Source organism: Choristoneura fumiferana, chromosome 12 (genome assembly GCF_025370935.1).
Source record: "Choristoneura fumiferana chromosome 12, NRCan_CFum_1, whole genome shotgun sequence".
Lineage (NCBI taxonomy): Eukaryota > Metazoa > Arthropoda > Insecta > Lepidoptera > Tortricidae > Choristoneura > Choristoneura fumiferana.
The window spans coordinates 11299246-11316171 of record NC_133483.1 but is presented as its reverse complement, the minus strand read 5'-3'; the positions used below and the strand labels follow the sequence as shown (position 1 = coordinate 11316171).

Below are 16926 nucleotides of genomic sequence, written 5' to 3'. Positions count from 1 at the left end.
ATGAAATACATTTACTCTAGATCGAAGCGCCACGGCCATGCACGTATATAATTTTTAAGAAATGGAGCTGAAAAATGTGTTTGAAGTGCCCTTGATTAAAGACCTTTTTTGGAAAATTGTGCCCGTGCAAAGCTTAAGGCGGATCGCTAGTTTTAGATGATATAATTATGCCTACAAATTCATATATGTCTAGCGGGAACTTTACATTTTTTTGGGACAAAAGTTAGCCTTTATTAGGTCGCTAATAATAGGATTTTTAAATCGGTTAGGTACCTAGTTTTTGAGTTCACCCAATATGACAAACAAATAATAAATTAAATATTTTCCTCTAGGTCTTATATTAGTTAAACTACTTATTTAGTGTCTCCCGGGTCGATTGTTAACCTTCAACTTTCTGCTGTAACAGGTTGGACTAATGTTAATAATTTGCTACTTTTGGCTTTATTATATAACGAATCGGACAACAAATTAATATGTCACTCGGAGGAATCTATTTCAGAGATAAACACCAAAATGAAACTGGTGAGTGGAAATTAATTAACAAGGTCTATTCATATTGAATATTTTGTTCTTACGATTACCATTATGTAATAAATATTTTGAAAATGATGAATTGTTGTTAGTTTAGATTAGACTAATTTATAATGGGATATTGGTCATCCCGTAAACATGACTGTATGTTGCACATAACTGCGTTTAAATTTTAAGAGCTCTAAAAATCAAGACTAAATTATCCGCGATTCGTTTAAAACTACTCGTTTACTTCGTTTTTCGTTCGTTTAAAACTATTCGTTTGAAATTATCGTATCGTAACATTATTGTTTTGAGTCGTATTTGTATTTCTTATTATGAATGCAAATGATTGTGTCAATTAATTTGTTACTATTTACGCTAAAAGGCTAGATAGCTTTAAATTTGGTATGTGCACGTAAATAGCTGGATCTGAGCTTCTTTTTGTCCTAATATTCACTAAATCTCACCAAATCTAGAGACATTACATTTTTAACCGGTTTTCCTTTATTCATGTAACGTAACTGAAAACCACAGTGTACTTTTCGGGAATTACCGTGGGAAGTTAGTTAAGTTAAAAATCTCATCTGCCAAATCTAACAAGCGCTAAAAACGCTAAAAGGTGATTGATATAACCTAACCAACAAAAGTTGGAAAACCCCCGACTTTGTCACTTCAAAGTTCAGTATCATAAAAACGGCTGAATCGATTTTGATGAAACATGTCTAAGAACCATCGCTAGAAAACCTGCTTTCAAATAAAAAACTGCATCCAAATCGGTCCACCCGTTTAAAAACTACGGTGCCACAGACAGACCGACACACAGACACACATAATGGTCAAACTTATAACACCCCTCTTTTTACGTCGGGGGTTAAAAAACTACAGCACGCGTCACTGTGAATGACTCTACCTATAGGCAAAAGCGTGTGTAGCTGCCCTTCTTAAATACTGACTAAAGCTGGGTTTTCACAATTGATACCAAACTAGTTGTGATGTGATGGATTCAGGATCCCGCAATGTATTGCTACTCTGATGATTATACTCGAAAGGTGAAAACCTCGTATATAAACATGTCAATTATAAAAAAAAATGTTTTAAAATACAGATTTTATTTATCATCATTTTGATTAAAACTATTGTCACGCCTTTGACCCGGTACACTTTGAACGTCAATTAATGAATGAAAACATTTGTACACAGCAAAAAAATTAATGAAAAATTTCTAACAAAAAAATTAAACCGCGGAAAAAACTGAAAAGCAAAAAATAATGCCTTTTTTATTTAACCTTAATATAGGTACCACTTTGAAGTCGATGCCTCAGCACGATCTAGGAGGAGTGATGGAAGCCCATCAGGTAGACGACTAAAGATCCACTCCTGCTGGCTAGTGCTGGCTGAGGCACCGATTTCAAACTACTACTTAGATTAGTGTTAAATAAAAAAGGCTTATTATTTTTACTTTTCAGTTTTTTCGGTGGTTTAATTTTTTTGTTGGGTAAAACGTTTTTATTAAAAAAAAACCACCCTTAAGGTCGGTTTATACCAGTAAAAAAAGGATTATAAAGGCGGACTACTATGTAAAAAGTTATGCGTGGTCATAAATTACAATCACTGAGTGATCAATCAATCATCCCCTGTTTTGTTTAACCTTAGCGTTAGTTTTTTTTTTTCGGGGTATATCCTTTCCAATAAAAAATAATTATCTAAATCGGACTGCGTGTTCATTACTAAAAAAAATATATGGGTGCCCTTCGCAAGGTCTAAAACTTTTTAGTCATTGTTTCGTATAAAATTGTATGGCATACTCTTCTTTTTCTGCATAAAGATTTTTTGCATTACATTTTTTTTTTCCTAAAGTACTTTTAGTGTACAATTTTTGTTAGGTACTAAAATGATAAATCCATAATATTTTTAGATCTAATTATTATTTACTTTAATATTCCTCATCCCAGCCTATAAACGTCCCACAGCTGGGCACAGGCCTCCTCTCAGAACTCTAATATTCAATGTCCTTAAAAATTAATAAAACAAAGGATGAATACAATTTGATCCTTAGATAGGAGAAAAAGTAAAGGGGGACGGGGGGGCTCGGGGGTGGAGCCCCCCGCAATGAAGAAAACCCAGGTAACATGATTGCTCAACTATAGGTTAGGTTAGGTTAGGTTAGTATTGTATCAGGGCGCGAAGCGCCTTGACTAGGCGTACCTAATAGGAACTTCGCCTCAGAGTCGTTATATTTATATTTGTTTTTCAGACATAAAATTAGTGGTAACAATATTCGGAATAACAATTTTATACCTATCAATGAAAAAACAATGTTATACCACACAAATGTTATACTAGACAATTTTTCGACCAAAAAATATTATGAAAAACAATCATTAGACGAAACGCAAGACCAGTCGATATAGACCCAAAAAATATTAAAATATATATATATATATAAATTTATTTTATTTTTATATTTATATATTTTGTACGTATATGTACGTGTATATATATATATATATATATATATAATATTTCGGATTAATCCTAAAAAAACCCTTCAATGAACACATTCAACTAGGTGCTAAGCTTTAATTCCTTCTTTTCAGTTAGTTTTCTGTTCACTGGTAGCAGCGGTTGCGGCGGCACCTGCCCCAGCTGGTAACTCCGGAGATGTGCAAATTCTGAAAAGTGTGTATGACAAAGTTGGAACTTACGGCTTCAAATACGGGTCAGTATTGATAACGTGTCAATTGATTCTATTTTCAGACACTGTTTATACTTATTACAGTTCAATTAAATTTAATGCTCATCCAGAAGAAATATTTGTAACTATAGCATACCTACTCATAATTTCCACGCTGATTGCGAATTGGCGATTTATGAAAAATACCACGCAAAATTTAGTATCTTTAGGCTAAGTGGTTTGTGCAGGTTTCCTCACGATGTTTTCCTCAGACATCGTGAGGAAACCTGCACAAACCTGCGAAGCAATTCAATGGTGTGTGTGAAATTCCCAATTCGCACTGGGCCCGCGTGGGAACTATGGCCCAAGCCCTCTCATTCTGAGGGGAGGCCTGTGCCCTGCAGTGGGACGTATATAGGCTGGGATGATGATGAGGCTAAGTGGGTGACACTTCAGGAATTGAAGTAGATACATAATTATTCTGCCCCATGAAAAAATAAATTGCTTAGTTTTAACGTGAAAGGTTAACCAATAAAAAAACACTAAATTTCGCATTTCTAATGTTGTACTTATACCTACAGTCCTACATTATCTATTCTAATACGAGGGCGGGATGATAAGTAACTAGCCTTATGAAAAAATACTAATGTTTTCGTGATAAATCTGATTTTATTTTTCGACATAGTCTCCGTGTAGTTCTATGCATTTATTCCATCTTCGTTCTAAAGCTTTAATGCCCTCCATAAAATGACTTTTCTCAAGGCCTGCAAAATACTCCTCTACAGCGGCTATAACTTCATCATTTGTGGCAAATTTCTGTCCACCCAAAAAAGTTTTCAGCTTAGGGAACAGATGGAAGTCTGATGGTGCTAGGTCAGGCGAATAAGGTGGGTGTGGCAGCAAATCAAACTTTAATTCGTTGATTTTTGCCATAGCTTTAACACACGTGTGAACTCGAGCGTTATCTTGATGGAAGATGATTTTTTTTTTCGCTAAACTTGGTCGTTTTTCCTGAATGCATTGATGCAGTTTATCTAAAAGATTAGCGTAATATTCTCCAGTAATTGTTTGACCTTTAGGAAGGTAATCTATCATCAAAATTCCACTAGCATCCCAAAAAACTGAAGCCATCACCTTCCCCGCTGATTTTACAGCCATAGCTTTTTTAGGAGCCGAACACCCAGATTCGGTCCATTGCTTTGATTGTATTTTTGATTCTGGTGTGTAATGGTGAACCCATGTTTCATCAGTTGTTACAAATCGACGCAAAAATCAGCTTTAATACGCTCAAAACGGTTCAAACAATCTTTCGAGTTTTGCTCCCGAATCCTTTTTTGATCTTGCGTAAGCAATCGCGGCACCCAACGGGCGGATAACTTCTTCATATGCAATTCTTCACTTAGGATATGATGTACCCGTTCTTTCGAGATACCTATAGTGTCAGCTATTTCAGATAACTTCAATCGTCGATCGGCCAGAACCAAATCATGCACTTTGGTCACCATTTCTGGAGTCGTAACACTTTTAGGACGTCCGGGGCGGACTTCATCTTGGACACATGTACGGCCGCGTTTAAATTCGGCCACCCAGTTTTTTACCGCGGCATAAGATAGAGCACATTCACCCAACACATTGTTTAACTCTTCATAAATTTCTGTCCCCTTCATCCTCTTCATAAACAGAAACTTAATTACCGCTCGTTGTTCAAATCTATCCATTTTGAAATCAATCGACAGAATATATTTTCAAATGACAACAAATCGATTAAATTGTCACACCACCCGATTCAAATTTAGAACGCAGATAGCCAGAGACACGCTTTTAAAAATAGTATAGTTTTTTTTAATTTTTTTTAATTTTAAATTGCAAAGGCCAGTTACTTATCATCCCGCCTACGTAGAAATAATATTATATTATAAATGCGAAAGTTTGTGTGTGTGTGTGTGTGTGTGTGTGTGTGTGTGTGTGTGTGTGTGTGTGCGCGTGCGTGCGTGCGTGCGAGCGTGCTTGCGTGTGTATGTTTTTTACTGCTACGCTAAAACGGATGGACGGATTTGGATGAAGTTTGGTATAGATAGCTGGACATCTATGGAATAACATATACGCTAGTTTTTATCCGGATATTCCCACGGGATAGGGTTAAAATCTCGAAATAACAACCGTTGGGCTTAGAGTCACGAAATTAGGCATAGTGGATTTTAATGCAATGTCAATCAAGACCACAACGTAATTTTTTGGGAATTCCCACGGGAATTTTTTAAAATCCCGGAATTTCAATTCAACTGCTGTATCTAATGATGAAAACTCTAGTAATCAGTAGTCAGTAGGTAATTTATATATTCTAATAATAATGTTTGTTTATGCACTTTACACACTGGTGTAATATGTGTTCGTTGTCTAACATAATCGTCCCACGGCTTTGCTAGATTTGAGATGGAATCATCATCATCATCATATTAGTCATAGGACGTCCACTGTTGGACATAGGCCTCCCCCATAGACGTCCAGTTGCCTCGGTTGGAAGCGGCTTTCATCCATCGTGAACCCGCGACTTTAACCAGGTCATCCGTCCATCTCGTTGGTGGACGTCCTACGCTGCGCTTGCCGAGCCACGGTCTCCACACGAGAACCTTTCGGCCCCAACGACCATCTGTTCTCCGTGCTATATGGCCTGCCCATTGCCACTTCATCGAACTAATTCGATTGGCTTGAGATGGAATGTCGGAATGAAATGTTTGTGCAATTTTATGATCTTATTGACCAACTTACCCTTTAATCCACAGGTTTGATCAAAGCGATGGCAGCAAGGCTGAAGCATATGGTGAACTGATCAACGAGGGCAAGGAAAATGCTGCTCTTGTCATTAAGGGCTTTTACGAATTTTTCTCGCCGGATGGCGTGAGACACAGCGTGAAGTACGTCGCTGATGAAGGCGGCTACCAACCTACGATAGAAGAAGGGCCAGGAGCCGTAAATCCAAACATCCTTGCTAGTATTGTCGGTTAATGTTACAAATGAAATGAACTCTCAAGAACAGGACACGCTGGCGATGAAGTTCAAGTCATTCGGCACGACTAATAAAAATTATGTAACTTATCTATTTGTTGCGAAATATTGTTTTCTTTGCTATTAAACAAATATGGATCACACTTTCTTCTTTACTATCCATCTTTCCAAGTCCTGAGACCAAAATAGAATAAATAGAACGCTCTGACGCTTGTGATTACATTCACTATCTCTTTCTACCCTCATCTGACACCGTGTGACAGAAAGAAGTGGTGAAGATGATTATGATTTCGAGTGTGTTAAACAATAAAGCTTTTGAGTCAAAACAGTTATTTCCTTTTTAGGATTTCGTACCCTATTACTAAGACTCCCGTCCGTCCATCTGTCACCAGGCTGTATCTCATGAACCGTGATAGCTAGACTGTTGAAATTTTCTCAGATTATGTATTTCTGTTGCCGCTATAACAACAAATACTAAAAACAGAATAAAATAAATATTTAAGGGAGCTCCCATACAACAAACGTGTTTTTTTTGGTAATGTCTAATGTTGTACAGTTAATGGTATGGAACCCTTTGTGCGCGAGTCCGACTCGCACTTGACCGGGTTTTTAATGACTCCGACTGAATATTTTTGGACACCTAATATATTTTACAATCAGTTTAAATCTGTACTGCCCCTAATATTGGGAGGGTGCGAAGTACTAGGTGGGGGTGATGAATCTATCGCAGCGCTCATGGTGGCCAAAAGTAGAAATAGTTCTCGCCATGTCATCTGTCATACTCATATAAATCTGTCATAAACAAAGCAATTTGTATAAACTTTAACTACCTTATTTTAGTAATAGATGTTTGTGTTATAATTTTGTATTATAAATTAATACGTTATAGGTTTGATTTTTGTCACAATGTCGCGATGAAATTTCAAAACATCAGAGCATCAGAGCCATAAAAGTTGCGGACGCTAGGTGGCGCTGATGTCGTGCACAGAGCCAATAGCCTGCATCTCTTCTGTTGATTGTCGCTTTACAGCCACGTACGTTAACCAGTTTGATTTATGGCAACGGTACGTACAACCTTCCCTAGTACAGTAAAGTTGTTTGTCTACAACATGGATCATACATGTATCAAATGACGTAAATGTCACTTTGAGAAGGTTCTCTAGTGGCCTAGGAAACAAATTAGTTGACTGTACGTAATATGATAAAAGATCGACTAAGTACGAATACTCTATGATAGAAGAGATCATCTCTAATTACGCTAACGTACCTACTGTCGAGGAAACTGAATCGCGTTCCAGGGTGGAACCCTTTCATTATGATCAGACCTATAACTATCACATCATCATGATGTGATATATTTTGAGAATCGGCTTAGTAAGCCCTTTTATTAGATACTACACACGATAGGTTTCAGTCAGAACAAAAAATATTTTTTTCCATACAAAAAAAAAGATGACGTCATAACTCCTCTCCTTTTTTGTTTTTTTTTTCGTGCTACGGGTCAAATTGATTCTTATGGCCTAAAGATTGATCGTTCCGATTTTCATGCTTTTAACACCATGTGCAGTATTTTCTGGCGTACCGCTAGCACTAATATGGGCACATACGGGTGTACATAAACAATAAATATGACTAAAATATTATATTATAAACGTTACATAAAATATACCTACTATCAATATTAAACTAATTCGTTTGAGAAACGAGTCCCAGGGTCGTACCCTTGAATTTTAAAATACTTAGTTTACCTACCTACCTAATTGCTACTTTGATCAGTTTATTAGGATGCTTGGGTATTGATAACCGTTGTCGTGAGCAAAAATTATTGTTTGAAGAGTTCGTTATTTACATCTATTCTTCCTAGCTTTTTCCCCATGGTTTCACTCGCGCAAATCGTCAGGTATAAATCAGTTAATAAAAATTCCTGGATTTTGCTAAATTCGGAATTTAAGATATTCACTTCGAGAAACGTGAACTTTTTTTTCAAAAGAGAAAGTTTTTAACGCGCGTGTTGAATTAATATTGTGCCGAATCGCAACTAGGAAGAAACAATAATGGCATAAACGTCTTTGCATCGCGTATGCAAGCGATCAAATTTATCGGGTGGGTCGAGAGTCCTTTAGCTGGGTCCACATTTGTATCATTTTGCCGACCACGATCGCGAGTATCGTATCGAGCTCGCGTATCCTAAATATGGACGTCCATCTTGGGCACACCGTATCACTAGCATCGTCGCGTGAATAAACACGTCCATACCATACTAACCGTAGCCTAGCAGCGTATCGTAGGTACATAACTCCGTATAACTAAGTGTGTAATCTATCCGTATCCCCTTTGATGATCGAGTGAGAGAGAGCGATCACGGCGTATCGCGTAAAAAATCTTAACTTCGTATCGAGATACAGAATCAAAACACCTCGGTACTTACCGATCTTGATACGTGTATTCGAACTAATATACGCGTATCAACATCGATCCCAAGCGCTCAGATAGCGATCTTGATACGCGTAGGTCCAACGCGACGGAGATACGATACGACAAAATGACACAATTGTTTTTTTTTTGGACGCAGCTTGGTGCAATTGCTAGCACGCTTGGCATCTATAGACAAGAAATGCGGGTTCAAATCTCGCCCCATCTGACGCACCCTAAAAAAATGCGCGCGCGTGCACAAACTTTCTCATTTATAATACTAGTAGGGTTTACAGTGTTTGTGTGCATAAGCGCTATTAATTAAGCATTTTTAGTAAGATTTATTTAAAAGGTTTTATAATTAATGTGAGATTTATGAATAATGTATTCGAAACATTAGCATATTGTGAAACGCAAATAGGCGTAGGCGTTGCAGGTGCTAGGACCTTGTGCAAGGTCCGCCCGGATTGCTACCACCATGTTGCTCGCTAATCCTGCCGTGATGCTTCACTTGCATTGCTTCACTTGAGTGCTTGCATTGTTGTGTTTCGGCGTAGAGAGTAAGACAGCCGGTAAAATTACTGGCACTTGAGGTATCCCATCTTAGGCCTCTAGGTTGGCAACGCATCTGCAATACCCCTGGTGTTGCAGATGTTTATGGGCGGTGCTGATCTCTCTCGGCTCTTAGCTCGTTTGCCATCCAGTCGAAAATAAAAAATAAAAAAACTTGTGGCTAGAAAACAACAAACAAACAAACGCATTCCATGCCTGAGAGACGATTTCAGTCTACTCGTGACCACGGCAACTGTAACGTTGCCGAAACGTCGATGTAAATATTACTTGTGTAAAAATAGCGTGATAAGTCCCGTATATGGTATTTTGACTCTGAGAGATGAATTTTAGAAAATAATAATAATTGCTGATTGCCACATAGAGGTTGATTCGGGAGACGTGAGCTGGACCAACCCTACCGGATTTAGTACTACTTTATCGTACTGGTACAGTCACCAGCATTAATATCTGCCACAGCGGAGCGTGCAAAAATATCTGACACGTTCTTCCGGCCCTAGAAATAGAGTCGTATGAGATATTTATGCACGCTTGTTGTGTCAGATATTGGTGCTGGTGACTGTACCTATTAGTTAGATTAAGCTTTTTTTAATGTTCAAAGCAAAATGTATTCAATTATTTACTAAATGCACGGTCACTCTGCAGTTAAAAATGTAGAGGTTTTATTTTAATATTTATGATTGTAAGCAATCTATTATCAATTACTTAAGGTGTCGGGTTGGTCCTGGTTATTGGGATAATCAGACTGAACACCCCTTTTTCATTAAACCACAACAAAAAAATCCGAAAAGGAACACACTATTTTTTTATTTCATCATTGCACTTTGTACTTAACACCTTGGGTCTCAGTACAACCCTGTTTAAGAGCATAGCAATATTAGCAATATGTATTTGTATTTAAATATATTGGACTTATCCAAACTTAACTAAAAACATGAATATAGGTTATAATAAATTAATAAAATTCATGCACATCAGGTACCTAAATAGAAATAATAATAACAGTTACATGATAAAACAAAATGTCACTAAAAAAAGTAAAGTTAAAACAGATTGAACAGTATAATTTTATTATTTTAATTTCATCAAAAGGTACATCTATGAATTTGATAATTTCGAACAAAAATATATAATTGATGAAATTGAAGTAAAAAGTTTTAATCAGAAAAAAAAGAATACAAGGATGTAGTCAGTTGAAAATTAAGAAACAATAATAACATTACTAAAATAACTATTAAGACAATAATTATCATTGGGGGAGGTGTCAGGTATATATATGTATAGTATGCATGCGCGTGAATTTCATTCAAGGGTTGTCAGACATAAACTCTTCAATATAATAGTAAGATTTTTTAATCAAAAGTGATTTAAGCCTATTACGATAAATATGTTTTTTTTCTTCTTTTTTAACGACTTCCGGTATTTTATTGTAGATTTTTATGGAACTATAGTACAGTTAAAAGGGGTGTTCAATTAAAATAATCCTAATACTATCTGCTGGAATATTTCGGAATAATTTGAAGAACATTTTCAGTTGGGTCTCATTATTACCTACTACATTATGTCCTGATGAGTGGATCCGTGAAATCGAGGGAACTCTTCAAATACTTCAAAAACTCATCAGTTCTACTGCATCCAATATTAATTGTAGAAAAACCTATAATGATTTTTCTATATCTTGTATATCTCGTGCATTTGTTCTTGAAAATTGATATTGGACGCAGTGGAACTGATGAGGATGACCACAAATGGTATTTCAAACTACTCAATAACAAGTATTGCACGGGTTATGATACTTATGATTTTATTACTTTAACACTGTTGGTAATCAATTTATTTATGCATGGTGAAATATAATGATGGCGAAGTACCACGAGGATAAATAATTAACGTCTCTGCATCAGGAGAAAGAAGCAATATTTTGTAAAAGGTTACGAACATTTGACATTAATAAATAATAATAATAATAAATAATAAATATCACGGGACAATTCACACCAATTAACCAAGTCCCAAAGTAAGCTTAGCAAAGCTTGTGTTATGGATAGGTACTAAGCAACGGATAAATATAATTATATAGATAGATACATACTTAAATACATATTAAACACCCAAGACCCGAGAACAAACATTCGTATTTCTCATACAAATATCTGCCCCGACGCGGGAATCGAACCCGGGACCTCAAGCTTCGTATTCAGGTTCTCTAACCACTAGGCCATCTGGTCGTCTATCCATTAAGCTATTGTAAATTAAATTATTTACACTAAAGAGAGAGAGAAAGTTTTATAACAATAAATTGCACTGACTCCAAAATAACTAAATATTCTTATGTTCATAGGGTCAACTAATGTCAAAATGTTTGGCACCGTCACTCCTGATCCTGGATTAACGATGACACTATTTAACTGTCCTTATAGAGTGGGATTTATTTTGTAGGAACTGTTTTTCATAAATAAATAAAATTATCAAAAATAGTTTACTGTTCTCCTTCTTTCTATTGATATGATGGACATCATAGCTGTCACATCACTAACCCGCAATTAGACCAGCGTTTGTGCGAATATTGATTAGGCAAAACACCACAAGTTCGATATAAGAGAGGTTAATGCGAATATAATGTTTCTACCATGATCAATTGTATTCTGTGTGAATGATAAATCCCTGACATTTTGACCCGGTAGATTCATGACAGGAGACTTGAAAATGATAATAAACGAAAATGTCATTAGGAATGCATAATAATTTAAGAGTCCTATAGACTCAACAAAGGAAAAAAACTTAGTGATTAGGTATCTGAAGCGTATTCTAAACCTGAAAGCATCTTACTCGAGGAAGTGTCAAGTGAAAATTAGTCTATTTTTAAATAAGCCTGCTATTTCCTAGTTAGGTAGACCAAATTGTGTTCAATCTTCCATTCATAATATATTTTCATATTTCACAAGTCAAGAGTGCTCATAAAGGTCCTCCACTCATTAACATCACCCAAACCACATTTAAGTTCAAATGTGTATTATAATTAAGTGTGTTGCAAACACCATCATGGATGTCCTCAGATGATCCGACGAAGAGGTCGCGAGTGTAGGAGTGGTCAAAGATAGAAAACCTTGTACCTAACAAGATAAACGTCAACAAATAAGTATGTTGTAATAAATACAACATCAGCATATATAAGTTGCGTTTAGATGCAGTTAACGAGCATAGTTGTGATTACCTTAGTCGACTAACGTCATATATAATATTCAGAGATGAAATTGGTTGGTAAATTGATTGAAATAAATAAAAGTGATGCTAAGTGTGCTCAGTGATATTGTGCAGTGCTAAAGGATTGTCCTGATTTCAGTTGGTAGTTGTTGCTTTGGTGATGTCTGTGGCGGCGGCGGCGCCTCAGCAGAGGCCCCAGCGGCAGAGCCAGGGAGCAGGGAGCGAGGTGCAGATTCTCCGATTTGACTCGGACAATAATGGAATTGACTCATACAATTTCGCGTAAGAATTGGGGCACAGTGTTCTCATTTATATATAAAAAAATAGAAAAAAAAACAGCTAGCTTAATGTTAAGCTTACATTATCGATCAATTTCATATTGTTGAGGTTTTTCCATGACATTATTATTTTACAAAATACTATCAGAGGACGATTTCAAAACCAAGTACCTTTAGTATATATTAAGTATCTTTTGGTAACCAGAAATATCAATCTTCTAGAACTTTTCTGTGATCCATTCCAGAAATCAACGAGTATCAACTTTATTTCCTGTTTCCCGATTTTTAAGTACCTATATTAAGCAGAGTCATTTTCACTGCATTCCATATTTGAAATCAAATAAATATTAATAAAACATGCTATTTTGACATCAGGTACGAGCAAAGCAATGGCCAGAAGCAACAGGAGCAAGGTGAGCTCAGGAACGCCGGCGCCGAGAACGAATCTATCGCCGTGAAGGGTTCTTACGCTTGGGTTGGCCCTGATGGAGTTACCTACATTGTCACTTACGTCGCTGACGAGAACGGCTTCCAGCCGACCATCGAGCAAGGCCCAGGTGGCGCCGTGCCTGGCGCGGTCGTCGCTTCTCTCCTCGGCTGAGTTAAAAAAGAAAATAGAAAAATGCTAGTCCAATTTGTATAAAAATAAAAAGCTCTGCCATTAAAATAGTATTCTTTAATTTTCCGCTGGTCATCTTGATAGAATCCTTGGTTTATGTTGCATAAAAGTTGGTTGTGCGTTAAAAAAAAAGTAAGGGGCTGTTTCACCATCCATTGATTAATGTTAACTGACGGTTAAATGTGATGCCGTCTCTATTTGTTTTGTTCGAATAGACGGAGACGGCACCACACTTAACCGTCAGTTAACACTAATCAATGGATGGTGAAACAGCTCCTAAGTATAGGTATTTTCCCTTTTTTCCCTGAATCAACCAAGAAACCAATCATTTTTAGACTAAAACAGGACTGAAACTTTCAAACTTTTTTCACTGGGCCGGTGTTAAAGATTGTGAGGTTTCAATGTTCCTGGGTAGTTTAAAACTATTACACAACTGGCGAGTACCTATAGCCAACGGCCGTTGAAGGAATCCTGACCATATCCTGACACATTGCCAAACTTTGAAGTTTCTGAATATTAACCTGAGATATGAAAGATTGAATGATAGACAAAAATGCAATGCTTACTTGTTGCGTGTGACGGAGTAGTAAGTATAGCATTTTTTTTTCAATGTTTGACATTAACAATAATCAGGAACTTCATAGTTGTGCAATGTATCAGGATTGACTTGTTAGCGGCTGGGTTGGCGGCCTGGCACTAATATAGTCTGTGAAAAAATGATAAATGAGAATTACTTTCTTCATATTTTCTAAGACACAAGACAATCTATTCGGTAAACAAAAAGATTAGATACAAACTTTTTGGTGACAAACGAACAGATTGTAATTAAAAATAAACCTATAATAAACAAGCATGAAAAGACTCACGACTCATAGAACGCAGAAACTTCAAAGTCGTGTTTGCTCATGTCACACGTGATGATACACAATTTGTTTTGCTAAGTTTTTACATTGTTGATATTATTATACACTTTATTAAATGCAAACACCTACTTTAAACAACAGTTTTAAAAATCAATTGTGGTGGTAAAATTTCAAAACTTGAATAAATTTTATACAAGATGGCAAAGGTAAAGAAGGGAAAAAAGCGTTCGAGTACAGGGGAAATCGTTTTGACTGCATTGAGAAACCTAATGAAGAACACGGGCTGGACATCAAGAACAATAGTGAAATTTATAAAATTGGAATACGGTATTTCGGACAAAAATTTTGGTCGAAAAGTTAGCAGGTAAGGGATGTGCCTGTGCTACATAAAAAAAAATAATTCTGTAGGTACACCGGTTGGGGTATAGCAAAAGGGGCCCGATTTTAGGACAAAATTTTTGAACACATATTTTTTTGCATTTTTGATACTTTTTCTTTTTTGAATTTTAATAAAACATTAAAATAAGCATCTTTTATTGATAGATTTTTTTTTTATAAACTTGACCAGACTTGCCCGTTTAGGAACTAGAGCGATTTGAAGTTGCGAGTTCGGCCATAGGATTACTAAGAAGCCAGACTTTGAAAACTCGGGTTAGGTTAGTGTGCCATCTTGCCCGAAGGGCATAAATACCCAGAATAGAAGCCTTCGTCGAGCCTGTCACGGAAATTACTATCAACAAAAAAGGAAAGGAAAGGTCCGAACTCGCAACTTCAGATCGCTCTAGTTCCTAAACGGTCATTTATAAAAAAAAAATATCAGTAAAAGATGCTTATTTTAATGTTTACTTTAAAGTTTTTTTTTTAACTAGCAAAAATGCAAAAAAAAAATCTCTGAGAAAACGCTTATTTTAACTAGGATAATTCAATCTAAACAGCCAAATATTCCTGAAAATCGAATTACTTCTACCTTTTTCTTTTCAAGTCCTAGTCTAAGATTTAATTTAGAATGAAACAACGTCTTTAGAAATGTCTCGAACAGTGGCACTGTTTATTTTAATATTTCGAGTTCAAACACAAAATTTAGGAAACCGAAGGAATGGTAACAAAAGAAAATGGCAGAATTAACTAAAAAGCCACTAAAAAGCGTTCAGTAGTACTTTATACCTTAATTTTGTGATACAAAGCTTCATTTGCATTTAACTTTATATTTTTTATTGACATAATACATTTTATTTTCAATTAAATTATTATTTTTAATGAAATGGCATTATGAGTCGTGTCATGTACTGGTTAAAAATAAAAATAAAACAACAAGCATTTAATTAAATATTTTAACAATTTTGCTTTATTTCCTCGCATTATTGGAGAAATGCACTATAATGCCTCAGCGGAAACGGCAATTCGTGGATCCGTATTTATTGACGGACTCAGCTTCGTTTCGTCCGAGTAAGAGGCAAATAATAAGCGCGAGTATAGGTTTCTTCATCTCCGACAATACTTGGTTTGGATAGGTATTTAACTAAATGTAAAAAACAACGTCAAGTGGTGTTTTAAATATTAAAATTTCCGTATTAAACTATCTAAACATTTACCCACGTTTCTGCATTGAAATACACTAGTCTAGTTTGTATTACAATTATAGATAAGTATAATGTTTAAAATCCTTGAATGTACCAAATCTGGCAGCTGAAGTTTGTTTACATACTTACCTATCCAAATTTTCCAATTCTCAGATTATGTTCATATTCCATGTACAAACCTCTACTATCTTTAAAAGAAGAGGTTATTTGAGGATTAGAACTCATTCACCCTACATGAATGAAACTGATTATCCAGGGCACTGCAGCGTGCTACCAGATTGGGACTCATAGAAAACAAGAGCGGCAGATATCGACTGAGCCACCTGACTGGGCTGATCAAGTACGGGGCTCCTACGAAGTTGCGTATGCGAAAGCGGCGCGCGCGCAGTCGCCGAACGATCAGGCGCCGTGACTGCCGCCCTTTGCAAATACGCAGCCGTTCATCCTCTTATGCTGGTTTCCTGAAGTAAATTTGATTAAAATAGATATTTTCCTTCAAAAGTACTTACATTATTAAAAAATCCTTGACACACATACCTCAACTAGCGGGTTTGAAAAATCCAATAAAAAAATACAGCATGAGTGCCACTGGAACCAAAATTAGGGAGGTGTATTCAATCAGAGAATATTGGGAGTGACAAAGTGTTTATCAAGAAACATTTTTTATTTTATGTTGTATTCGCCAACCGTTTCGATCTTTAAAAAAAATTGTGCTGCCAATAAAACGCCTGGTACAGTTTAAGAGCAACGTATGATAATACTCAATCGAACCTTCGTCATACCTACTTCAAGAGGAGCTTAATTTTCAGTATAATATAGACTCAACTCAAAATTAAAGCAAACTTTTTTGAGTTATTGAACTTTGAAGTGACAATGAATTTTTATCCGAGGAAATTGTATAGTTTACATGGGAACTAAAATAATTTCCTTGCTCACCCGCGACCTTACGATAGCTAAGCTTATGCAAAATGAGCAAGGAAATTATTTTAGTTCATTGATATGGACCTCCGCAAAGTAACGCCTGATTCAATAAATTAGTTTACATGGGCGCACGATAAACGAATTCTTCAGATACGAAGTCGCGGGCAACAGCTAGAGTAAATCGTCAATTACTGGCCACCGTTCAGTAACTGGCCACCTTACACTAAAAATGAATTCTCATCATCATCATCCCAGCCTATATACGTTCCACTGCTGGGCACAGGCC

The 16926-nt window shown here is 36.3% G+C and overlaps 2 protein-coding genes across 2 annotated transcripts; both read left to right on the top strand.

Annotated features, from left to right (window-relative positions):
* The first annotated feature begins 413 nt into the window (after positions 1–413).
* On the top strand, positions 414–6336 carry LOC141433321 (flexible cuticle protein 12-like). Its single transcript, XM_074095306.1, has 3 exons — positions 414–522; positions 3111–3232; positions 5971–6336. Exons 1-3 carry the CDS (start codon positions 514–516, stop codon positions 6191–6193), a joined length of 354 nt encoding a protein of 117 aa, XP_073951407.1. The 5' UTR covers positions 414–513; the 3' UTR covers positions 6194–6336.
* Positions 6337–12343: 6007 nt separating this feature from the next.
* LOC141433785 (endocuticle structural glycoprotein SgAbd-5-like) lies at positions 12344–13324 on the top strand. The gene is made up of 3 exons (XM_074095888.1): positions 12344–12432; positions 12519–12661; positions 13033–13324. The coding sequence occupies exons 1-3, from the start codon at positions 12424–12426 to the stop codon at positions 13256–13258; spliced, it is 378 nt and encodes a 125-aa protein (XP_073951989.1). The 5' UTR covers positions 12344–12423; the 3' UTR covers positions 13259–13324.
* Positions 13325–16926: the final 3602 nt, after the last annotated feature.